The sequence below is a fragment of the Dunckerocampus dactyliophorus genome, chromosome 18 (genome assembly GCF_027744805.1).
Source record: "Dunckerocampus dactyliophorus isolate RoL2022-P2 chromosome 18, RoL_Ddac_1.1, whole genome shotgun sequence".
NCBI classification, from domain to species: domain Eukaryota; kingdom Metazoa; phylum Chordata; class Actinopteri; order Syngnathiformes; family Syngnathidae; genus Dunckerocampus; species Dunckerocampus dactyliophorus.
In genome coordinates, this window is record NC_072836.1 from 8,381,085 (window position 1) to 8,408,574 (window position 27,490).

General features: G+C 41.8%; 1 protein-coding gene across 6 annotated transcripts in view; it reads left to right on the forward strand.

Moving 5' to 3' along the window:
- adgrl1a (adhesion G protein-coupled receptor L1a) overlaps positions 1–27,490 on the forward strand; it is a 169,228-nt gene that overhangs the window by 96,908 nt on the left and 44,830 nt on the right. For 4 of the 6 annotated variants that reach the window (XM_054759732.1, XM_054759734.1, XM_054759728.1 and 1 more), the window contains exons 4-5: positions 1,001–1,110; positions 13,433–13,447. In XM_054759732.1, coding sequence (XP_054615707.1) covers positions 1,001–1,110; positions 13,433–13,447 — 125 coding nt within the window. The remainder of the gene's footprint in view (positions 1–1,000; positions 1,111–13,432; positions 13,448–27,490) is intronic. The other 2 variants (XM_054759730.1, XM_054759731.1) reach the window with 1 other exon arrangement.

Below are 27,490 nucleotides of genomic sequence, written 5' to 3' on the forward strand. Positions count from 1 at the left end.
TGCAAAAATGTTGAGATTCTGATTCTGTATATGACAGGAGCCCTCTGCTGCTTTTAGGATCCACTGCAAAAATTGAAATAAAAAAATCTTTCAGCATACAACAGGAGCGCTCTGCTGTTTTTGGGTATTTGCAGCAAAAACGTTGGTCAAAGATTCTCAATATCACAGGAGAGCTGTGTTGTTTTTAAGAACCTATGGCAAAAATGGTAGACAAAGATCCTTATGTAAGCTCTCTGCTGTTTTTAGGAATCAACTGCAAAAATGTTGCTTAAAAATCCTTTATATGACAGATGTGCTCTGCTGTTTTTAAGATTCACTGCAAAAATTGTAGGCTGTAACAGGAGCACTCTGCTGTTTTTAGGTACTGTATCTGCAGCAGAAACGTTGGTCAAAGATCCTCTATGTGACAGAAGCACTCTGCTGCTGTTAGGATCCACTGCAAAAATTGAAATAAAAAATCTTTCAGCATATAGCAGGAGCGCTCTGCTGTTTTTAGGTATTTGCAGCAAAAACGTTGGTCAAAGATCCTCTATATCACAGGAGTGCTCTGTTGTTATTAGGAATCTACTGCAAACATGTTGGTTAAAGATCCTTTCTATGACAGATGTGCTCTGCAGTTTTTAAGATTCACTGCAAAATTTGTAGGCTGTAACAGGATTGCTCTGCTGTTTTTAGGTACTGTATCTGCAGCAAAAATGTTGGTCAAAGATCCTCTATGTGACAGAAGCACTCTGCTGTTTTTAGGATCGACTGCAAAAATGTGATTCAAAAATTTTCTCAGATATAAGTGGAGCACTCTGCTGTTTTTAGGTATTGGCAGCAAAAACATTGGTCAAAGAGCCTTTATACTGTATGACCGGAGCGCTCTGCTGTTATTAAGGATTTCCTGCACAAAAAAGGGTCCTCATATGACAGTAGTTTTCTGCTGTTTTTAGGAATTGTATCTTTGTCTTTATTCCAACAGGGTTGCTTACTTTTCCCGCTCTTTTTTGCCTGCCAGGTGTAACAACCGCACCCAGTGTGTGGTGGTGGCGGGGTCCGACGTGTTCCCAGACCCCTGCCCTGGAACCTACAAGTACTTGGAGATCCAGTATGAGTGCGTCCCTTACAGTGAGTACCCACAGCCAATCACCCTTTTTTTGTTTAACCACCACCCCCCCTCCCCAAACCTGCGCCTTCCCTTGCGAGACCTTTTAAATTCACCACAACCGACACTGATTGTGTCCACGCACACGCATGATCGCAATCTTCTCACACACACACACACACACACACACACACACACACACACACGTACATACAAACACACAGGCTTTCCATTGACACACCAGTCAAGAGCTGAGCATGATTTTCACAGGGACCCCAACCACCCCCTCCCCCCACCCATCCTAAAAAAAAAAAAAAAGCACACCCAGTAAATGTCGAGTAAATGTAAGCTCTTTTTAGGCATTGAGAACGGTCCAGCACCACCTGATAGGAGTGGTAATTGACATGATCACGCTGCTGTTTTTAAGGGCCTACTGCAAACATGTCAAAGATCCTCTATACCCGTGTTTCCTACCTATGTTATATATACATTTTACATCTTGCAGCACACCTGCCACAATAACTATACATTCCGCCACCTAGTGGAGGAGACGTTTAATTGTTCTGTACATCGCTCCCGTAGATAGATGAACAGAGATCCATTATTCGTAGTCAATAAATAATCATTTCTGGACCAATTACGTGAAATTGGATCGTTTCCCGTGGCACCTCTGATGAGTTCTCACTACCTTGCCGCGGCACAGTGGTTGGGAATCACACACGTGGACGTTAAAGATGATTGATAGTGTTGATGCTCGCTCATGTGAAAATCTACACTCATTTTACACACATGTATTATTATTATTATTATTATTGTTATTTCCCTTCACTGTGCAGGACCACCAGGCTGGACTTGGGGTACCATAAATGTGGGTTTTTTTCTTTCCTTCAGGTGCAAATGTGACACGTGAAGATGGTGACAAAAAAACCACCCTGCTAACCTGCTTTGCTCTCTTCCATTTCCTCCTCATCATCACTGTCTTAGTCACGCTCTCTTTCATGACCTTTCCTCCTTCCCTTTCCTCGCATCCTACATCTGCTCTCTAAGCTCCTGAAAGCCTCCTGTCACTCCTCCTCATTTTGCACCCTTCTTCCATCGTTCGCCGTCTCCTCTGCTGTCTCTGCTGTTTCTTGTTCCAGGTGAAAGCGTCCTTCTCCAAAAGGAAACTCAGGGACGTCCAAGTGCTGCTTTTCCCCCGTCTTTGCCCTTCCTCTGCTCAATGCTTTTGTGCCCCTCAGTTTACCTTGTGAGAGAATTATACAGTAACCGGAGATAAGAAGTTTGCGTCACGCGACTGGTGTGTAAATCTCCTCAAGTGTTCCTCTCCAGTGTCCTCCGTCCGTCACAGAGGATGTTACTTTATTTGTTGTGGCACACTCGCGTGCACTGGCTTTGTAGTTATGTTATGCTGCGTTCAAGACCACTTGGAAGTAGGAAATATCACACTTGCAGCTTGCAGGTTCACATCTTGAAGCGTTCCACACCAATTTAAGCAGAGAACAAGGCTGACTAGCACGATAGGCTTGTATGTTAGTCAAATGTGGAGATGAGATGATGAGATTTGTGGCGCCCCCTATGGGTTGTGGTGAAAATGCTTAAGGGAGACATGCTAGCGTATGTATACGTTTTTATCATCAGTAGACAAATGCTCAGTGGCTTATGGCCAACTCATAGTTGCTAAATCCCACTTGTGCCCCAGCAAAGATGTTTTGCTTGATGGCGGCCATGTTTTTCATTCAATCTTGCTCAAATGTTACACACATGTGCTTGCCAGTCCCCTAAAGGGGTGTACCAAATTTGGTGGTGATTTGGCAAAGCACCCTAAAGTTACAGCAGGTGTTTCGTTGAGATGTGGGAGAAATTTCTAGCGAATCACAGTTAAGGTGTTCAAAAACAGCGCCGCCATATGGTGTATTTGTCAGAAAAATGATAGCACGGGCAGCATGACAAATGTTCACCCTTTTGTGCGCAGCTGTCTCGGCGTAGAAGGGGCAGCTTACACAAACAAATACAGGCTCGCTGTTTTCGTGTCTGTTATGCACTGAAAAAACAAGCAGCATTTGTGGGGATGACAAACATGACATTTTGGGCCATGACTGTAAATGTTATGTGGAAAAAAATGAGAATACCCCACTGGTGGGGTACATTCTGGTCGTCTACCACCATGCGCTTCTAGTTACGAGATAAAGTGCGCCTCCTGCTCGCCAGTAATGTGGTGATGTTTTTCGAGCTGCATCTCCTCCAGAGAGGTCATGGAAACATGCCTCCTTGTTGTACTTGGCATCTTCCTCTTTGTGCATGCTCACCTTGTCCTTGTCCCTTCTGGCTGCACTGTGCTGCTGCTGCTGCCGCCGCTGCTGCTGCTGCTGCCTCTATTGCCATAAAGCAATCAAGCGGATAATTAAATAGCTGCTGACTTTGAATTTTTTTTTTATTTAAAAAAAAAAAAAGAAAAGTAAAACTTTGTTGATTGAATTGAAGAGGGTTGAATCTGGAGAACGGCGTGGTTTAGAAAATTGGAAGCTGATCCCACTGTGATGAAAATGTCTTCCTAGATAGAGAAAAAAGGGTCAAAAATGGCAGTCAAAGATCCACTACATGACAAGAGCACTGTTTTTTTAAAAGTCTACTGCTAAAAATGCTAGTTAAAGAGCCTGTATATGACAGACGTGTTCTGCTGCTATTAAGGACACGACTGCAAAAAAAGGTCACTCGTCAAAGATCCTCTATATGACAGGAGTGCTCTGCTGTTTCTCAGCATCTGAAAAAATAACAACCTACCAGTCAAAGATCCTTGATATGACAGAAACATTTTGCTGTTTTTAAGGACCTACTGCAAAAACACCAGTCAAAGATCCCTATATGACAGGATTGCTATGCTGTTTTTCAGGAAAAAAAAACACCAGTCAAAGATCTCCGATATGACAGAAACACTCTGCTGTTTTGATGGACCTACTGCAAAAATAACACTAGTCAAACATCCTCAGTATGACAGCAGTAGTGCTGCTGTTGTTAAGGATCTACTGAAAAAATGCTAAAGATCCTCTAAATGAATGGCGTGTTCTGCTGTTATTGCTCTTATTTGCAAAATGAAAAAAAATCACTAGTCTAAGATTCTCTATATGACAGGATTGCTATGCTGTTTTTCAGAATCTGAAAAAAAAAACACCAGTCAAAGATCCTCAGTATGACAGCAGTAGCTGCTGTTGTTAAGGATCTACTGTAAAAATGTTGAAAATTCTCTAAATGACAGGTGTGTTCTGCTCCTATTAAGGACACTACTGCAAAACAGCACTAGTCAAAGATCCTCTATATGACAGGATTGCTTTTCTGTTTTTCAGGATCTGAAAAAAACCAACAAAAAAACACCAGCCAAAGATCCTCTATATGACAGGAGTGTTCTGCTGTTTTTCACAGTCTGAACAAAAACAAAACACTGGTCAAAGATCTTTGATATGACAGAAATCCTCAATATAAGAGCAGTAGCTCTGCTGTTGTTGAGGATCTACTGCAAGAATGCTTTTCAAAGATCCTCTAAATGACAAGCGTGTTCTGCTGTTTTTACGGACCCTGTTGCAACAACAAAATACTAGTCAAAGATCCTTTATATGACAAGAGCTCTCTGCTGTTTTTAAGGATCTACTGCATAAAAGGACTCTACTGAGAGATTCTTTAAATTACAGTTTTCTGCTGATTTTAGGAACCCCTCCCTGACCGTCACTTTCCAAGCTGGAACAAAAAACACCGAGCTCGTCACACGCCGCTCAACTCGGTCATTTTTAATTACCAGCGTAAAGGAGAGATGGCGGGAGTCGCTCCCTCCAGTTCTGCCTCAAAGGAGATTTGTCAAGATTAATTGAATTTGCCGCTTCTAATCGTTGCGGTAATGCTCCCGTCATCGTTCAGGAACGCTGGCCCCCCCTCCCGCGGTGGCGTCCTCCCGGGTATTCTTTTGGTGGGGCGTCAGGTGGGCGACACGTAGGTGACACGCACGCACGCATGTCGATGCTTCCGTGCGATGTTTACAACTCTGTGTGTTTGCGTGAGTCATGTCTGCAATGCGTCAGCAATCACCTGGAACAGGGACGTGACAGCAGGAAATGACACACACCAACACCTCTGACACAGCACCTCTCATGTGCTTGTGTTCAACATCAGCCAGCTGTGGATGTCCAATTACCATCTTACACCAGCCAGGCTGCTAGGCTACGCTAATGCTACTTTTAGCTGTCTCTTTGCTTGGATTGATAGATAGCCAAAGTAATAACACCATGTTTCCAAAAACTAATATAACATATAACATAGGACTGCACAAAAACTAAAAAAATAATAATCTTGATCATCTCAATTCACGCCAACGTGACCCAAAAAAGTGTATCAATTTGCGTGAATTAATTAACTTTTCTTCTGACTTGTCTTTATTACGTGCATGATTGTACTATCGAGTGACTTGATAGATTATTTTCATTCTTTCTGTGAATTTCTATTAAGAAAGCCCCTGTTAACTGTCTTCCCGGGACCTCCCATGAGGAACGGCAGAAAGACCATTTGAAGTTTATTTAAAATGATGATAAAAATGTAAAAAAAAAACAAACAATGTAAGCACAAAGACATGGTGTGTATGTGTGTGCTCGTACGTATTGAGAATTATGATCTCAGTTCTAAGCAAGAAGATTGTGATTTGGTACATTCTGTATATTCCTAGTCTTATTTTTTCCTCCCAAACATTCCCACATTGAGAGAGGGCTTATATTGAAAGAGGCTTCCATATTAAAAAGTCATAATTGGCCTTAATGTGGACTTACAGGTTTTTCATGGCCAGTGGAGATACCTTAAAAACACACCAACATGTTAACAATGTAGTCTCCAGAAAACATGTAGGAGAATGCTCAATGTAACTTACAGGTTTTGCGTGTCTTGTGGATATAGAGTACTTGTTAAAAACACAGTGTAATAAAACATGTTTACATTGTTTTTTTTAATTATGTAGTCTTGAGAAAACATGACACACTGAAAAGTCAAATTTGTCATTAAGTGGACTTACAGGGTTTTGTGGCCAGTGGAGATATTTGTTACAAACACGAAAAACTCAGATTTTTTGGTTTTCTTGGCCAGTGGAGATTCACGTTATAAAAACATTCAAAGAATGCTAATACATCAAAAACATCCGGAAAAAAAACATTTTTAGGATTTACACATTTTTTATGGTCATTGGAGATACTTGTTCAAAACACAGATTACATATTAATAAAATATGTTTTCATGTTTCAGGTTTCTCGTGGTCAGTGGAGATACTTGTAAAAAACAGAGCTTAATAAAACATATTTTCATAGCTTTAAAAAAAAAAAAAGAGACGCACTAAAAAGACAAATTTGTCATAAAGTGGACTTGGGGGGTTTTCATGGCCAATGGAGATACTTGTTCTAAAAACAGGTACGAGAATGACAAAACAACAAAAGCACATTAAAAAGCAAATTTGTCATCAATTGGACTTTTAAGGTTGGTTTTTCGTGGCCAGTGGGAGATATTGTTAAAACAAAAAAAAACACCACTTAATTAAACTTGTTTACGTTGTTTTTTTTGTTTGGTTTTCTTAAATTATGCAGTCTTGAGAAAACATGACACATCAAAAAGTCTAATTTGTCCTAAAAGTAGACTTGCAGGTTTTTATGACCAATGGAGATACTTAGTCATGGCCAAAAATATTGGCATGCCAAATATGCCATGCATGTATGGAATACAACCATGTCAATGTAAATTATACAGCCATGGCCGAAAACATTGGCCTTTTTGGCACAACAATATTTTTGGCCATGACTGTAAGTAGATTAAAAATACATTTTAATAAAATCTGTTTTCACAGGTAGTTTAATAGTCTTGACAGAACGTGTAAGATTGCACTCAAATATGAAAAGGTTGTCACAAAGCGGACTTACAGGGTTTTTGTTGAACAGTGATGGTCTCGGTTATTTTTTTCTGTGTGTATTAAATGGATGAGAGACTCGGCATTTGTAAGCATTTTTATGTCGGTTGCGGTACTACAATAGCTCACTACTGTTGTAACAAGTCATGAAATTGGCTTTATTGTTTAGTAATCCTAACAAGTCAACCACCACTGTTTGCACCAAGTCGTGACTAACTACTAACTAACTGAGTTACGGCACCTTATTCCAAATCTTTTGGAGCTTCATGGTGTCCTTCCATCACCCAACAGCTGCATCTGAAGAGAGCTCCTGTAATTGCAACATATACAGGAGGTGTCCCAACACTTTAGTCCAGTCGGAAGGTTTTGTTTGCACGGTTTTGCAGCAGCACCGGCGTAACGTCTGCTGGGCCCCATTTAGACATCAGAGATCAATGGGTGTGTGGATGCTGCGGTGGACACGCTGCACCATTAACACACACATACACAAAGTCAAAGTAAATCTACCTTAGCAGAGGTCTCCACCTGTCCTCCCTGCTGGCCCCGGAGCACGCCACTTCATCATTATCGATTCCTCTCCATATAGCGGTCGTGCCTGAGCCATTAGCCCACCTTGCTATTTCATCAGCTGTGATTTATCTTGTTAATATGCAATGGGTTAGCTCACGCTTTAAAAGTGACTACTCAGGCTTTCAAAGTAGTGGATTCCTACACAGAGGCCACGTTTACGTGTATTCATATTTCAAGCCTGGGCCGCACATCGACTATGTATTCACAGCACACACAAAGTGGCTTGTCTGCTTCGTTAGTAGTGGGAATAATACCACTGTTATACAGTACAAATGTCTATATATATATATATATTAAATATATTATTTCCAGTCTTATTTTGAGTCATTCTGATGGAAGGTGGTGGCTTCTGAGAGGAACAACAGCAGTAATTAATTGACACACCTTTTTTTTTTTTTTTTTACGCAAACGAATGACACTCGGGTGAGTGAGCATGCTGTGGTTTAGACTTTTGGATTATTTAGAGTCTTTCTATTTTATTTCTATTATATAACGTGTGGGTTGTCACTAACAACTTGCAAGCAGCGACCGCATTAGCGCAGTCACGCCCACCTTTACCAATCGTGCCAAAGGAAGGGAAATGTGCCGTGCTCAGGCTTGGATATGACAGCCGTCGTGCGAAAATGCTTGCTTTTGTCGCAGGAGAAAAGGGTTGAAGAAACTGGAGAGGAGACACTATGGAGAGCGAGGATTATCTGTGTGTGTGTGTGTGTGTGTGTGTGTGTGTGTGTGTGTGTGTGTGTTTTGCTGTACTCATTAGAGAGGGAGTAATTGATAGGCTTGTAGAAAGCATTGAGCAGAGTGATTAAGGGGGGAGAGGGCAGTGGTTTATTTCTCAAAAGGGCCTTGAAAAGAAGAGGAAGAAGGCTGAAGCAATCAGACAAGCGACCAAGGTGGCCTTAAACTAACACAGCGCTCAGCAGGATGACACTTTGAATAGTTTGTGTCGCTTTTTCGGTGGCTGTTTGTCCCCAGCTTCATGTGATGACTTTCTTTGTGTGTGTGTGTCGTCTCCTCTTTTTTTTTTTTTCAGGACCACCAAGAGGAAGCAAATAACGTAAATAGAAGTCTTCCATATCTCTTCTCTGCAGCTCTTTCTCTCTCTCTTTCCATATATCATATCTTATTCTCACACTGTAGGAAAACATTAGGGACTGGAATGTCACACATGAGCTTGAGCGCATGCAAATTTAGTAGGATTTTGTACAAAACGCAGTGAAATTAGTTGAAATTTTGATTGTGTTTAAGTGATTTTAATTAATACATTTTTGAAAATAATATGCTTTAAATCAGCGGTCTCAAACTCGCGGCCCGCGGGCCATTTGCGGCCCACCAAATCATATCTTGCGGCCCGCGACTGGACATCAAAGAGTAGTGTAACTGCAGCCCGCGACATCCGGGCAAGCTCAGTGTTACTTCCATACTTACAGGGGCAAGTAAACACCAACGCTGAACTAACAGTAGTGTTATCACATGGATGCATTGTGAATGGTATCGTATCGTGAGGTACCCTGACATTCCCAGCCCTACTCCCAGTACTTGATGCGGCCCAGCCTCACCCCAGACTCTACCTCCACTGGCCCCCAGTGAAATTGAGTTTGAGACCCCTGATCTAAATGATTGCAAAATGTAATTAGCAGCATGATGCAAAACCTATTATGAATGTCCCTTTTTTGTTGTTTGGTCGCTAGAACGGTTTTCTATTGACAAAAACGGGTAGTACCAGGTATTTTTTATACTACCTGGCCATGTTATATTCTTACCCTGGAGGAAAACATGTGTAATCTCTACAGTAGCCTTAATACGTAGGGACCTATACACTCAGTTTTTTACCTTTTGCACTTATTTTACCAGCATAGAGAGTGTGCTTATTGGGTTAGTGAATAAAATGTCCGTTAATTAAATGCAAAAATCCTTACATTTATTGATGCAACACATCATTGTCTAATTTTGCCTAGTAATTGAGAAATGGAGGTAGCCTGGCTGACTTCTCTAAAGGGATGTCAACCGCTGCACATTGCTACAAAATCTTCAACAAGCCCATGCTTGTCATTAAGGAAGATGTAGTCACCGATGTAATTCCAATCGCATTATTAATTTAAAATATAAAACTTATGACACCCTTATTTTGTTGACACAGTTAGACTAGATGTGTCAAATGGTGCTCTTATTTTGAAAGCTGGAAGCGAGTTGTGTGTGTTGAGTAACGTCTTGTTTTTTTTAACTCTGAACCTGCACGTTGTTAGCGGGCATGGCTTACATGAAAGCGGTAAAGCACACACCAGGCTCAGTCGCATACACTCGGCCGCACTTGTAAACGCTGCTGAGCGAAGCTAATCCCGCTAGCTTCCATTCACGCTCCGTAAGAGAGGACTTTCCAAGTTTTTTTGCCACTGTTTTGACATGTTTGGTTCGGGAGGCGGGCGGGTTCGTGATTGTGATGAGATCCCGCCACGATTGAGCGGTCCACAGAGAAAATACTTCCCCACTCTAACGTTCCTTCTCGTCACGATGACATCATTTAATTCACATTATTTCACTTCCCGCGACACATTTATAGCAACTTGCGCGAGTGTAAGTCTTATTTATATCTTCAATGGCTTATTTTCTCTGATGATGTCTGCTATATTGGGTAATACACGTGTAAATGTCACTATAGGGGTGTTAGTTTATGTCTAGAGTTCTCAAATAATGTTAAAAAAACATATTTAAAAGGTGAAAATGTACTTTTTAGATTGATTTTAATGATGAAATTGTTTCTTCATTGGGCCTGCGCTTAACATGAGTACAATTTCCTACTAAATTCTACACATGCGTAGATTAGAAACGTCTGGCCCCCCAACCAGCCTTGGACTTAATGATTCCTTTCCTAGTAGGTGGCAATACGTTGTTCTTGCTCCCCTCCTCAGGTTGCATCCATAGCTTCAGCCATGTTTACCCCTCCAGGCTTCCACCATTGCCCTCATCTTCATAGAGCTTCATTGTCTAGTTTGATGTTGGGCAGATAATAAAAAAATGATCAGATGCTGTTCTGACGCTCAGATTCCACTAACAGATCAAGATCCCCCGCTTTCCTTTTTAGTTCTCAGCATGCCCTTCTTCTCTTGTATTCTCTGACTTTTTAGTCAAGTTTCTTCTCAGCTACTTACATTTAGAAATGTGCAGATAGAAATAGGAAAATCCTCTCGGCGAAATGACCATAAATCCAAAGGGGGACCTGGCGTGATTAATGCAGAGTACAAGGTAATATTTCCTAGGAGATCATGTGATGCTGCAATGAATGAGGTATCTTTCTCAGCCTCGCTACTATTAGTATGACCTCACCCCTCCTTTAAAAGATCTAGATGTAGTAGGGAGGGTGTCAATGGTGCCATCATTAAGACAGTAAGAGCGGGTGACACTCATTGTGGCTCAATGAATACTGTAGAGTTTACCCCCTTTTTAATAGCAGTATAAAGGAGTCTCTGTGTAGAAAAAAGCAAATAAAAGGGGTTTGCGTTCCAGAGGAGCACGGCTCGGTCAAGCCCTTCCTCTTTTTGTTTGTTTTCCGTTTTCTTTAAAGACCCAGCTTCTTCTAGGCGGCCTAAGGATGAACCGCTCGATGGGTTTTTGAGTGTTTTTGTTGGCATCCCTCTTGAGTATCCCGGCCAAAAGCAACACTTCTTTTCGATGAGAAGGGCTTTGCCCATGTTAACCCCAACTGTACTTGTAGAGTAGAGAGAGAGAGAAAGGATAGACAGTCCATCCAGGATCCACCTGTCCATCATGCACCTCCATGCTTTGTCCTCATTCTTTTCACATACAGCTCTTCTCCTCCTGAACCACTGCACACAAATGTGGGAACATTTGTCAAAATATGCGCCCCCACTGTGCTGCCTGTGCTATTATTCTTCTGACAAATACACCACGTTAGCAAACCCTAAAGGTTGTCTGATTGACTTGAAATTTCTCACACAGCTCAATCCACCCAACAAAACACCCACTCTAACTTCCGTCTGTTGAGTCCAATCACCTCAAAATTCGGTACACACCTGTAGGGGGCAGGCAAGCATGTGTGTGTCAAATTTGAGCAAGATTGGTTAAAAAAAACAAACTATGACCGACATCAAGTGAAATGTCTTTGTGGCAGCTTTTTAATTGAAGCAACACTGTATAGACCATAAGTATTGGGACACATGGCCATTAACTCGCAGGAAGTGAAAATATGGAGTTGGCCCCCATGGTCAACTCTTCTGTGAAGAATGTTTTAAGGTGTGTCAGTGGAAATTTCTAAGCATGTAATTGCGTAAAATGTCCTGCTATTATTGTGATGGAGTACTATTTTTCTGACGCTAGTGCTGTTGTTTGACCCCATATGTCGGATTGACTTTAAATTGCTCACACAGCTCAGTGCACCCTACAAACAAACTGTAACTTCGGGGTGTTGAGCAGACTCGCCACCAAATTTAGGGGACTGGCAAGCACGTGTTTGTAAAATTTAAACAAGATTGGTTGAAAAAACATGGCCGCCATCTGACAAAGTGTCTGCAGGGGCACGAACTAATTGTCATTGAGGTCATTGAGAATTTGTGTCATGACGAAACAACCTTGAGGATGTCCGTATTACAAAGTCATCCCTGGCTACATTGCGGTTTGAACGTCACTCCCTTGCGTTTTTTCAACAATTAATTAATTAACAAAGGATTGCTGTTTCGTGGTTGACTATGGCCTATTTATTTATTTATATTAAGCAAATTGTACTTATTTTTTGCCTAAATGAATCATTTCAAGGATAAAAATGCATAAAGGAACGAACTAAATGAACTAAAATACAAATACAAGGCAGAAGAAGCATTGTAATTGTGAATGTAGTACTGTATTCTACATTGGCCACTAAGTGTCAGTAATTGTTCTGTGAGACAGGCGCTAGACTCGTTGCTAAGGTTCCCATGGGAACGCATTTACTGTGACGATGCTTGAGCAGGAGTGTTATTTATGTGTCAAATGGCTTATTTACTCTTATTTTGTCTACTATATTGGGTAATACGAGTGTAAAGCCATAAATCCAAATTACAGTCCATTGATGTAATGGTGGAACTACACCGTCCAGAAGGAAAAGGAACTGCGAACATGTGAGTCTGTTATCGTTTTTTATTTTTTAATTCTCTACTATATTGGGTAATACAAATGCAAAGGTGACTATATGGGTGTTATTTCAGGTCTTGAGGGCTCTTATAATATTAAAACCCGTATTTAGAGTATCGTAAGCAGGTTTTCTATGCCGTAACTACAAAAATATTATATTCATTAATATCGAATCCTACTTAACGGAAATTCCCTGATTGCGGCCGGGTCTGGAACCAGTTAACCCCAATAAATGAGGGACGACTGTATATGCTAGTCTTCCAAAGCATTCCAAGCACAACCCATGGGGGGGCACCACAAATGTCATGTGAAAAAATGAGGACACCACCCCGTATCATCCCTCTCTTCTCTTTCTCTTTCTTCTTCTTCTTTTTGCCTCCACAGCTCAACGCCAAGATGCTTTTTCTCCCCCACAGGTCGTCCAGGAGCTGCAGTTTGGGGAGGGAAGTAGGGGAGAGATGTGGAGGTCGGGTCGAGAGTGTGTTGTTGGGGGATTATTGATGAAATAAAATAGATGTAGGTCAGGTTGCCCTCCTCATGCAGTATGTCAGCCCTTTCTTTGACGTAACAGTAAACAGATTCGTTTAAAGAAGAGCGTCTTATTTAATCTCAATTTTCTCTTTTTTTTTCCTGCACCTGTTTTTCTTTTGTTCTTTCTTTCCCCTCTCTCTTCCTTGTCTATTTGGATCTCTCTGTCTGTCTCCCTTCTCTTTCCGATGCTTGAATAGAAGTGGATCAAAAAGGTAAAGACCACAGTAAACATAACAACCACAGCTCGTCCCTTCCTCCCTTCCTCGTCCTCCTTGTCTCCCTTCCTCCCCCACCCTTCCTAACCCGGCACTTTGTGTTGTGGTCATGTCTGACATCCAGAGACCCCTTCCTCCTCCTCCTCAGTTTTTTCTCTTTTCTTCTTTCGATAACCAAAACAACTCTAAAACCCTTCTAGATTTCCACCTGACGACACCAGATACAAAAACAAACAATGAGAGATAAACGGAAGTCTACTGACGTTCTTACGGCATTGTCTCGTCCTCCCACTCACATAAAGTGTGTTTTTTCCATCTCTCCCCACACAGACCAAAGACAGAATCCTCTTCTTCTGTCGTGTCGTCCCATTTCTCTCTATTACTGCTCTTTTTCTCCATTCTCTCAATCTTTTATTGTTTGTTGTTAAATCTCAGGCATGGCCCAACACGCTAACAGGCTAAGCTTCCAAAGATCCCACTTCCAGGTTCTCATGGTCCTCCCCTCATTAGTACCGCCTTGTCTTCTTCTCGGTTAATCATTTGGATCTTGTCATCCTCCCTTTCCTGCTCATCTTTCCTCGATCGGTTTATCTCTCAGATCACATCCCTCATCTTTCTACCGTTTGTCACCGCCACCGCTTTTTCTTTATGGCGAGCCACCAAGCACCCCCTCAAGCTTCAGCGCGAGTCCACAGAGGGGGAAGGAGTGTATCCCTACTCCAGCTCCTTGTGACGTCCACTCTAATGCGGCCGGGCTTCGGACCTAAAGAGCCCCAATCAGCGTGGCCAGCCGCCCTAATCACTAGACTCTCCAGGAAATAGCCCTGGTCTGTCTCCAAGGTCGTTGACCGAGTGGTAGTAGGGTTCAAAAATATCCCCTTAAACTTTGGAGATGTACTGATTAGAAGATTCAAAGTTTGTCTTTTTTTTTTTTATCTTAATGAGCTTTAAAGAGATGGCTGTCGTCTGTCTCTGTCCCCTCTTAAACCATGTACTGTACTGTGGCGTCACAATCACCTTACAATTCTGGCAAAATCAACATTCAGCCTACTCATGCTGCTAAAAATAAATAAATAAGCTATATACTAAAAGATTTTGCTTGCTGTCAATGAAGATATATACCTTCATATAATATCGTCATATAAAAATGAAGGTATTCATATAAGAAAGCTATAATTTTTCAAATTAATTTGTATTTTGTATAATTATAGCTTAATATATGAGTGTGTGTACATTAGGGATGCTCCGATCATGGTTTTATGCTGCCAATTTCGATCATCTGAAATTGGCATCCAATCATCCGGGACTGAAATTGGCTGATATCGATCACATTAATTTTAAAATGTATTTGAGATGAGTGCTATTGGCCAGGGGTTGCCTTATAAAGGGGGAAATTCAGGACAGTTCCAAGGTCCCTTGACTGCCAGGGGGCCCAAAAATAGGTAATTACTCGTAATTTTTTTCATGGGACCCACAATTCCTGACTGCACCCCTGCTACTGGCTCCATGATATGAAAAAAGGAACCATAAAATCACTTTAATTTAGACAAAAGCATATTTTACTTACTTTTTGAAGACAACACGTACAGTCATAGAAACAATGATTAGACCAGCCTTGTTTCTTCAATTTCTTGTTCATTTTAATGCCTGATACAACTAAAGGTACTTTTGTTTGGACAAATATAACAATGGCAACAAAAATAGCTCATACGAGTTCCATGTTTGGGCATGACAATGCTACAGCTATTCATGTGATTTTGGTTGTTATCAAGAAAACCGTGGAAGTTGCGAGATATCAGCTCTTAAATTCAACTCTTATGAGCTACAGTATATTTGTTATCATCATCATATTTGTCCAAACAAATGTACCTTTAGTTGTACCAGGCATTACAATGGATCAATAAACTGAAGAAACAAGGGTGGTCTAATCGGTTTTTCCATGACTGTACACTATATCACGCTGAAAGTTCCAGAAGATGAGACACCCTCTTTAAGGAGACTTTGGCGAACGCGGTGAAAGGCTGCTCATCTCATCCGATGAATCCAATTATTTTTTGGGTTATTAGCTTAGCCATCTGACTGCCACACACATACGGGCAAGTGTTAGCCACATGGCTGCGTTAGCTGCCGTGACTGTGAGCTTCCAAAGCTCCCCATACTCCGCCAAGTGTTGTTTTTCGAGTGCCGTGTCAAAGCTTTTTAACGTGTGTACCCCCGTCAGGTATTTTTTGTGGCATGTGTTAGCAGTTCGGTTCCACATGGCAGACATGATTGTTTGTGTTTTTGAAGGAAGCGGGAGGATGACACTGCCAAAGATGAAAGATGTTAGTTTGGTCAAGACACTGCACTGGTCGCTGCGGCCTGCAATAGTGCTAGCCACAGGTGGTCGCCGTTGCTTTAAGGAAATCGGCCAATGCTGCTCGGTGGCTGATCGGTCGGAGCATCCCTAGTGTAAATATATAATGTGTTTATTTCAGTTTATTAATTCTATTTTAAATAAAAAACTAGATTCTAAACCTTTTCCTGGCACAAGCCCCTTTTATTGGGGTTGTGAATAAAACAATAAGTACCCGTGCATAGATTAGTGATGGACATTTTGATTCATGGAAAAAATAAACACTAAATGAAGCTTTTTTATTATTATTTGTCGTAGAATGGGAAATCATAACTCAACTTCCCATAGCTGACGTCACATGCTTTAGACAGCCAACAAGTTGAATAAACAGCGCCTCTGCTGGTTTCCGCCCAGCAGTGCACTCCATTTTGCCTCAGTTGTTTAATCAGTTTCATGCGTTGAAGGATCGTCAATTGAAATCTGTAAATATGTACTTTTCTAGTGTTTTACGCATTTCTTGACCCTCTATGAACCTTAGAAGCCTATCAATCCCGTCTTTGGCCGCGTGTCTCGATCCATATGTTGAAAAATACACCTTTTTCCATGTCCACGTCCTCCATTTCTCCCCCTGCACAAGCAGCCGTTGTCGCTGTTCCTGCAGAGGCATAGCACGGCACCAACCCTTCCTCCTCCTCCTGCCTTCATCCCCTCCCTACTGCTTGTTGTTAACTCCTCTTCCTCCCACTAACACTAAGAGGAAAACACAGTTTTTTCTCTCTTTGCCCTCCTGCCCGCCTTCCTTTGTTTGACATTCCAGACCTATGTCTTGCACGCAACATCCAATTAGTCTTGGGCTGATTGGGATTGGGATGTTGTGTGGTGTTGACGTTCTCTTCAGCACCGTCCTTGTCAGCTTCCAGTACCTGCTGTCTATTTTAAGACAAAGTGTCAGCAGCCTCTGCGGCTTCTCCGTTCTTCACCTCTATACGCTGACATAGAGCGTGCTTCCCGCATCATTACCGTATTCCCTTTATAACAGCTGTCACCACCAAAGAACCTTTTTTTTTTTTATCTCCCTCGCATCCACCCTTTTTGCTTGTGCGGGTCAGACTGCAGAGCGCGATGCTGGCGCCACCGCAGAGGGCAGTCACATCACTCTCACAAATAGCTCCACCTGTGATTTGTAGAAGTGAATGGCCAAAGAGTGAAGAGGCGCTCCGCTGTGGATGGAGAGATCAGGGCCGAGCCGTCGCCATAGAGACGACGAGCTGCGCCTCATTAGGAATGACCCACCACGGCTAAACATGGTCATGTGACCGAGAGGCAAAGCCAGCTAGGGAAGAATGAAAGGATGGAAGTCATCAATACACCGCAAAAAGAAAAATCACATTGTAGTATTCCACAACAGTTTTAAATACACCTTGTAGGTCTCACAATGGTCTGTTGGACAAAATCGACAGTTTAAAAGTAATTCTGGTAGGCCCTACTTGGAACAAGCGTTTTTATAGCGCTTTAATGCTAATGAGCTGTGTTTTTACACGCCCTCCGAGGTGCACTATTGTGCACTTTTTACATACTGTATACACTGTAACTCTGTACAGTTAGGGTAAGCTAAGGTCATAGACACATGCAGCAAGGAAACATTAAGGAGCAGGACAGGGGGACACAAACGTCAGCAACACTAGCATAGCTATGTGAGCTACAATGCTAACATAACACACACATCTAATAGGGGTGACATCATGGTAGGTTGGCATCATGCTATTCAAAGAAGGAAAAACAAACAAGCTTTCACGCTTTTAGCTGACGAACATATACGTGGCAGAGAGCCAGGCTTTACTTTAAGATGTGTAGCAAAGCCTTTTTCTATTCTTTTTTTTTTTGTTTTTGTTTACAAAGCTGGCCTCCATGAAGTGGTGAGTGTACACACAGGGAAAGCTCATTTAGCTGGGAGTATCAATCATGTCCATGAAGAAGGAGGTTTTTACTTTCTCAACTACAAAAGCAAACGTTTGAGCGCCTCTTTTCTTGATAATGGAGCAAACAAGTGAGGGAGATGATAGATGTTTCTCACACTTGGTGCTCATTAGCAGGCTCTAGAGACACTCATTATTGTTAGAACATCATTAAAAAATTTACTTTGCATAGTAGGTGACCTTTAAAGCCACATTTCCACCAAACAAGTACAGTTTGGTTTCTATAGTAACATAGTTATGTGCGTATATACAGTAAAGCTGCAACAATTAATTGATTAGCCAATTAATTGACAACTATTTTGGTATTCGATTAATCTTTTTTTAATTAAAAATGGAACTATCCTCTGATCTGTCAATTTTCTTTCGTGAATATTTCAAAATTTCCTCAGTCATCCATGAAAGCCGACCTATTTTCTTTGTGATATTCACACACATCAGCTTTGACTCTGGACAAACCGTTTTTGCCTCTTTTCTGATATGTTGGGGACCAAACCACTACCTGTTTGTGTTTGGGTCACATTGATCTGGTCCGTGTACGGCCTCACCGATTACTCGATCAATCGAAACAACCAGTTTCAGAGTAATCGACTCAGAAAACAATCATTAGTTTTAGCCCTTTACAGTAGAAGTGGGGATAGGAGATAGGAGACCACCAAGAAATGTTGGAAATCTGCAAGTAACTGAGACGTCCATAAAAATATCACGGCCCCCTGCTAGCTTGGCATTCATGTTCTCCGCCGATTGTGGCTCAACGTTCGCAGTAAAAGTGACGTGTAGGTTTTAGAGTAGATTCCGCTCCAGAACCCTCCCTCCGTTTCTCTTCAGTGTTCCTCACAAACGGATTAAATGCATTTCAACTGATAAAATGTATAGGTACTCACCGCTAATGAATGATAATGTCAGACGATCAATGAACACACGGCCTTCTGCGTATCACAGCAACTGTCGTGCGTTCACGGACCACCAAACAAAGTGGGAAATCTCAACACTTGATGAAAAAAACAGCAGTCAAGTCAGTCAAGCATAAACATGTAAAAAGTGGTACATATATGCTGTACAATTTACCTGTAGTATCACGTATGATATTTATCAAATATTACCGGCTTAGGGTGAATGATGTGTTTTCTGCAGGAAAAAAACGGCCTATTTTCAGAGCAAAAAAAAACCATTTTGTCCAAAAGAAATCCCCATATTTGTAGCGCTGTGAGTGGAAAAATAGCAAGTTGCTAACTGCAGTGGTACGGTACATTTTGGAGCTTGTTCATGCATCCATTTTTATTTTTTTTTGTGGGTCTTAGCCAAGACCAGCTGTCTTGTGTTGCATTCAAGGCTTGCAAAAAGTCAGAAATAGCCCACTTGGAGCCTTGCATTTTTTTACTAGCCTTAATCATAAAAGAAATACCATGTACAGATCATATATTAGTATATTTACACTCATCTACGATCAATCATAGAAATACAATACATAGTTTGGTGAGTCAATGTCCTCCTGTCATAGTGTCCATCTGCAGCCTTTGCAGACGTGTCTCATCCCAACATGGCTGTCACTGAGCACCACCAAGTCAGATAAGAGATTGCTTGAATGGCCGCGATTTCTTTGTGCTGCCAGCCCGTGCTGTCGGTGAAGCCGATTCACCGGGGACAACATTTGACTCCATAAGGGCCCCAATTTGACACCTGCCTTCCTCCGCTGTACTGAAGAGCATATTCTTGTCTGCATTGTGTGTGTTTGTGTGTGGCGTGTCATGTGCATGGCTGTTTGTACACTATTGTGTTTTCACAATGTTGACTTGACCCCCCCCCCACCCCCTCCCCGTCCCCTTTGTAGTATAAAGGAAGCAGAAGCACAATGGGGACCCCCTCCACAATTTTTCTATCATTTTCTCCCCCCCCCCCCCGCTTCATCTTTCTTGTCACTTTGTCACTCTTCAGCAGGTTAACTCACTTTAAATTCTCATTTCACAGGAAATAACCGATTTATTACTTCTCTCTCTCTCTCGCTCTCTCTCTCTCTCTGCTTTCATGATGCAGAACACGCTCATGTGATCCTCTCCTCTCTCCCGCATATACTGTAGTTTCTCTGCACACGCAAATACACATGCTATGCACACGCTGCATATTAGCAGCCCCCCCCACCCCCTTTTCAGAAAAGCACCTCTTTCCCCCCCCAGTAAAAGGTTATTGTAATGGCCTCAGCTTGCTAACCAAAACTATAATAGTATAATATATATTTATTATTATACCAGCTATCATTTCCTCCATTTTCACTTTTTTGCCCCAGTACTTTTGTTTAGTATCTTATATAGCCTAAAGCTGTATATTATAGTGTATATTGTCATTTTTTAATCATTATTTGTGAATAAAAATTATTAAAAAATCAAACTTAGGTTATAAAAATGAGTTAGGCCTCCACCCTTACCCCTAATACACACCTGGTGCCCTCTGCAGCTGACTAACTCGATGACTCATGACTCCACAATATATACAGGTAATATTAAAAACATTAATATAATATGACATATATATAGGGGGATGAAAACAATATACAAAGATATATTTAATATATTCTACTATAGGATTGTGTTTTTTTTAAAAAGGGAGAATAAAAAATTGACATTTGAGGACACAAGGTTAATTTATGACCTTAAATTCAATGGCCAAGAGTCCAGAATCCAAACAAAAATGGGCCAGGAAGACAAGAGACAGCTTGGTGCTTATATATTGTGTGTCCGCTTTCACAACGCTATCGGTAATGATCATAATAATAATAATGATGATAAAACCGAATAGAACTAAAGCAGTAATATTTGTACTTTGCTCTTATGTGACATGGAACAACGCTAAAACGCCACTTATGTTGCCAAAATCCAAGCACAGAATGACTACCACCAGTGGCCCCCAGGACCAGACTTTGAGGAACATGACTTGAGGGACTATATCGGGTATTGCAGGCAGGAAGTCAGCAAAGCGTGCGCGGTTGCATTGCACATTCACGCCTTAACGCCCATTAAGTTTGCAGCATGGCACACGGGGTAGCATACCGCGCTCCATTCTGCCCCCTGCTGCCCACATGCTGTATCTGCCAGTAACAGGTGCAGGATTCAATTAGAGCAGCAGGGCCGCTCAGCAGTCGGTCCGATGAGCTGCTGCCATCGTCCCGTGAAGGCAAACTGGGCAAAGGCACACAGCAGATTTAAAAATATCTCCTGAAAACAGCATATTGGGAGAAGAATGGTTTCATTGTGACGTGCAGATGAGGAATTTTGTAACACTGCAAGCATGGTGAAATAGCAGAGGACACCAAAATTAAAATCCGGAATTTAGCTCCGAGCGCCTCACCTTTTAATAGTTTTACAAGTCATTTAGAAAATGACTCGCTCACACACCGGGGAGCTCAGTGTTTTATCCAGTCCCCGGTCCCATTTTTGTGGCGCCGCCTCATATTGACAAGTAGCAGCTGACCTGTGCCTGGGAGAAGGATTATGGAGATGAATAGTCAATTATTACAGCAGCATTTCCCCTGTCTGTGCCGCTTTAAATAGGCATGCTGGAGTGTGATAGCAAAAGCCTGCCTTTTTCTTTTTAATCCCTGATAAGGTAAGTTTAATTCGCCATCTGGCTAGTTTGCAGGCCAAATAAGTGTCCTGCCCGTCATCAACACTCATACACGAATTAATCGATTTAATCGTACTGCATCGCGTAATTCCGCTTGGCTTTTGCTTCCAGCTAGCCAGACCCGGATAATCTCAAGATTTATGCCTAATTCCTAATGCCTGTTACCTAATACCACATTCATACTGTAGCCATATTAACGCTTGCACTGTAAGACCACTGCTGCTGCTGGAGGTTTTACACGCTGTGGCGTCCCGCTGCTACAATAACCATTCAATTAGAGAGGGTGAGGGAGCGAGGCGAGGCAAACAGGAAGGCTGAGGACCGCGGGTCAGAGTTACCAAAGTCTTCCCTCGGGTCTAGGTTGGCTTTGCAAGGTGTGAAACAAAGGATGACACTCACTCAGGCAGCAGCTTAATGTTCTTCTGAGAATGCAGGCTAATATCAATTTGGGGCCAAGGCTACGAGGTCAGCGCAATAATGGACTTATTTCAGCAGCCAGTGATTGTTGGTGCATAATAACAGCAGCATGGCTCATTTTTGCTTTTCCTAGCGCTAATGATGTGAGCACCCACTCGGTCGGAGTTTCACAATTGACTTTCAGTGTCATTAGATCCCGACGGGCTCATTGTGCACTTCATTAGGTAAACCTGCTAAATCTAATCAGATTCAACGCATCAAATGTGGGCCATTTCATTCAATAATCACACTTTTTACATTTTTTTTATTTATTTGACAGTACAGTAGGGGTGTCACGAGACACTCGGTTCACGAGACGTGAAGATGCACGAGACTGAGTCCACCACAACAAGACAAGATGAGATTTTAACTTTTAAGATAAGTACAATGAGAAATATAAAAAAACATGTGACAAAATATCGCAATCTGCCGTCTGTCTGTGAAGTCTATGAAACATATTTGCCAAGGTGCTGAAACCAATGCACAGAGCGAACTCTCTTCCTGCCTGTCTGGAGGCGGCCGAGGAAAACAGGCACGCATGCACACGCATGCAATTGAGGATGGCAAAGTTATCAAGTTCATTTTCATTCATTGTGACATTAATTAATTGATTTATTGTCGTCCCGGTCCTAGTGGCTCCCGAGGCAGGACATACGTAGCTTGCTATGTTTAAAGTGGCGGTCGTCTCTTGTATCCCTGCAGTGATCCTGTCGCCTGCACGTTACAGCTGATATGGTGTAAACAAAGAATAATAACTATAAAGGTGACTTCATTCCTATTCTCCATAGGTATGAATGTGTGCGTGAATGATTGTTTGTCTATATGTGCCCTACCATTGACTGGCGACCAGTCCAGGGTGTACCCCGCCTCTCACCCAAAGTCAGCTGGGGTAGGCTCCAGCATACCCCCACGATCCCAATGACTATAAGCGGCATAGGAGATGGATGGATGGAGGTGCCTATAGGGGTGTTATTTATGTTTACAGGGCTCTAATAATGTTAACAGGTTTTCTATGCTCTAACTACAAAAATATTCCATTTATTAATATTGAAATTCACTTATCGCAGTCGGGTCTGGAACCAATTAACAGTGATAAACGAGGGACAACTGTATAATAAAAATGTAACTGCATTGCTCAGTGCCTTCTTGATGCAACTGTTGTTCATGGGCCAAAATAATTGACCTCTCTGAGATCTGGTATGCACGCTTGTGACTGCAGTGGTGTGCACGTTAGTACTGCATTCTGTAGCAATCGTGTCTTGTTTGTGACTGCACGCAAAAGACTTGCATGATTCTATTGTCCTTAATTCTACCTGGAGGCGGGGTATTCCTGGCTTTGTTTATGGGTCACCTACATGCCCAGTAAGTCCATCACAGTTCTGCATGCAGTGTTTATTCCTCCTTGTACAGTCGATTTATGGTCGGGGGTGTTCTACTTTTCTAAGTGTGATAACATCTGGCCCTGTCCAGTGTCCACCTGCCTCATGTCTATTACGCTGTGTTTGGATCAATGAAGATGATGCTTGATAGTTGTGGGCGAGAGTCGCCGTTGCTGTTTGTGGAGGAATTTATAGTTCAGATGTCAAAAAATGTTGCTCACACAGTCAGGAGATCTAGAAGATCTGGTTTCAAAACTCTGTTGGGCATCTCCGGTTTCCTCCCACATTCCAAAAACATGCATGTTAGGTTAATTGGTGACTCTAACTTGTCCATAGGTATGAATGTGAGTGTGAATGCTTGTTTGTCTATATGTACCCTGTGATTGGCTGGCGACCAGTCCAGGGTGTACCCCGCCTCTAACCCACAGTCAACTGGGATAGGCTCCAGCATACCCCCACGACCACGATGAGGATTAAGCGACATAGAACATGAATGAATGAAACCAAAACTAGACAGATTTAGTCATTCCTCCAAACATTGTTTTCCATATTCACTGCTCTGCTTCTTGTTGAGGCTTTCACATTGGCAGTACCAGATACTACAAAGTACCATTTACTACTGTTGGTTGTTCATTGGACGAGAAGATTTCGAAATTTTGATGATACACAGCTAGAAATGGCACAAATGAAGCCGCATGCTAATGTTCGCTTACCCTGTTTGTTGCCCGCAGCCTCCTCTAGAATAGAATTTGCAGCTTTCCTGTAACAGCTAACCCTTAGCTACGGATGCTGCAGTATTATACTCCACAATGTCCACTTTGCTGTAGCATCTCATTTTCTTGCTGCCCTCAGTCTCTTCTCGAATAATATTTGCATCAGGACTAATAAGGCAGGACTGGTAACATAATAAACTCTCTTTTTAGACCAGACTCCATGCAATATTAACCACATTTTGAGCCTAGCTTGATCCATCACCGTCAGTGTGTACATAGATGCCCTGCACTCTCCACATGTGTGCAGGTAGCGATGTCACGGAGCCTCGTGTGTGTGTGTGTGTTGTATGTCGTGTGTGTCCAAATACCCCCGCGGTGTCCAATTAGTTCATAGACGCATTCAATCACGAGGTGACCAGCAGGTGACTACTACCTCAAGCCAGAGCGTCGTATTAATCAACTGGCAGAGGGGCTGTACGGGCGGTGTGAGGGTGGGGGGTTGTCGTCCTCAGCTGTTTTGTCCTGTAGTGAGTCCAACTCTCTTGTTGTGTGTGAGGATGCCAGCGGCTTTGCTTGCGGATCACCTGACATGCTTGGTGTCTCATGGCAGAGCTTCTGTGGGTGACCTCCACCTGTAATCAAGCACATATCTTCTGTGTGAGCGCTTGACTTGTAATTATGAAAGAAAAGGAGGTGAAGCCAAATTCTTAGTTTGACTTGTTATTTTTTTTAAAGCCATTAAGCCAGGGGTGTCCAAACCTTTTCCACCGAAGGCCGCATACTGAAAAATCAAAGGATGCGGCATCAAAGGATGACATTTTTTAAACCAACCCATATACAAGTAGATACCCAAAGACATTTTTATATTTAAAGAAAAAAACTACAACCTGCATCCCAGCCCATCCCATCCCATGTGTTATCGGTAACAAAGCGCATTGTTAGTATGAATTATTTTTCTTTACATTACACTCTTTTGCTTGTTTGTCCATCTTTATTATTATTTGTTAAAAATATTCATCTTTCTTCTGGTACTCTTTTTTTTACAATATTATGTCTTTATTCTTTAGTAGTATGAGGTAATACAAGTAACTATCAAAGCAAAATGTGCTGCAAAGATCATTGAGGATAATCCATAATGCCGCATAAAGAGAATATACAAATGCCTTATTTTTTAAATCTCAAATATTACAATTTGCTGATTTAGTACATTTTCAAACCGTTAAAATAATACATAAAGTTAACAATAACATGTTACCCAAAAATGTCATACAGTGCTTTTCTACAAGAGAGGAGAAATATGATCTTAGGTAAAAACTAAACTTGAAACGCTTATATGCGAGAACAAGGCTAAAAATCCACAGCATTCCAGCGTGTGGAATCAAAGTATGGAACGGATGGAGTAAGGAACGCAAACAATGCACGAAGATGAGCGAATTCCAAAAACAATACAAGCAGTTGATGTTTGCAAAATACCAAGCAGAAGAGCCTTGAACTTGTTTTGTTATGCTTGTCTCTATTTATTATTATACTGATTATTACATTTATTGTGAAAAAAATCAACTTGCAACTTTATTCTTTTTGTTTCTTTCTTGTCATATTTTGACTTTTTTTTAAAAAAGACATATTTTAGTATTTAATATTTACATTTTTCAACAGGTGTTTTTACTCCTAATATTGTGGCTTTTCTCCCTTAATATTTTGTCTTTATTCTTGTAAAATTGCAACACTATTTTCCATTTTTAATGTTTGTTTTTTTTCAGATTTCTTGTTTATTTGTATTTTTAGAATGTGCCAAGGGCCAATAAAAAACCGCCGCAGGCCGTAATTGGCCCCCGGACCATACGTTGGACACCCCGGGGGTATACATTTGATCATGGGTAAAGGTTGTAGCTAAACTTTGCCAAATCACTATCATTAGCTGTCAACAAACATAACTAATGCACGTGTGTGTGTGTGTGTGTGTTCAGTGGGGCATGTGCTTGGAGCAGGAAGAGGGCGGGATATAATGCTCGAAGCACATTTGCCAGTTAGCGCTCTGTAGACAGCCGCATAACCGTTTCCAAAAAGTCCTTTTACCGTTGCATAAAATCCACAAAAAGCCAAAGAACAAACACAATGCACAATCATTAATTTCAAAATTGCACTTAATTCAGGATGTTACTTTAATGAGTATAATAACTTGCCACTGAAGGGTTGAGGTTTTGCACTCGTCGCACTTTTTTCGCCCTGAAAAAATCCCCCCAAATTGTTATATTGGAGTCCAATAATGAGCTCATTAGTGTCGATCGGTGTTCCTAACTTTTTTTTTTTTTTACTGCTCAAGAACCCAGTGCTTAAAAATGCTTAAAGAAATCCAACATGCACGTCATCAACAAGCTAATACAGCAAATGAATGATAAAAACACGCCTTGGTGGGAATGTAGCTTGTTACTCTTGACTGAGAGCCAAATTGAAGTCCTAATAAAGCAAGCTCCACAATTACCGCACATTTTCCACCCGCTAGCTGAGCGAACACGCAGAGGCCTTTGAGATAAAAGTGCACAATCAAATAAAAAGTAGGCCGAGATAAATGAGATTAGCAACTACACCTAAGCGGGAAGCGGCGGCGGCGGCGGCGTCGGCGGTGCCTGCCAGGACGCTCCCATTTATCATATTCAGACGCGCTGCGACCACAACGCTGATGTCCTACAAATGAGCTTTATTTTAAATCTGATAATGCATCTCATCTCACTCTACTCCTGCCTATTATCATCCTTCCTATTCTGTGGGTCCCTTCTTTTAAATTACCAACTAACTCTTATCAGCACCAATCTTTAGCTCCTATCACGCTGCTCACAAAGGGCGGCATTTTTTCCACCTTTTTCTGTGTTTATGCGGCACAGCAACACGGGGGGAAAAAGAGGTGGAATTCAAGACGGCAAATTTCCACCTTCAGAGGTAGTATCGGAGTCGTAACCGAGGTGGGACACTAAATGTGTGAAAGTTTCACACATCTCATCACTGTATAAAGTTGCAGCCATGTCCTGCACTGCAGGGCTCTGTGTGAAATGCACACATGGATAAATGGCAGATCTTCCGTGTAATGCGGGAGGTTTGTGCAAAAGAGGCTTTTGTTGTGTAACCTTCCATCCTTCCCACTCTTTCCTGTTTCATATTTCCTAACCTTTTTGTGTCTTTTTCTTTTCTAACTTTCAACACCACCAATCTTTCGCACTGCCTATAAAAGCCAGCATTTTTCCTGTTTCTCCATAAATAGAACTGACACAGAAAATGGTGGACAAAGCAGATCTGGCATTTTTCCGCCTTCAGACGTAGTATCAGAACGGTAACAGAGGCGGGACACTAGGTGTGTAAGGACGACGGGTGATGTTTCACACTTTTTTCCTGCCCTGTTGTGTTGCTGCAATTGTTGCTGTCGGACATCCGACTGCGGGATGGAAGTGCACACAATTGCAGTAATATCCTGCGTTGGGTTCTGTGTAAAATGTACAGGTGTATAAATGCCGGATCTCTTGTCATGATGTTCTCTGATGCTGCATTTTTGTAGAATCAGGCGAAAGAGCCTT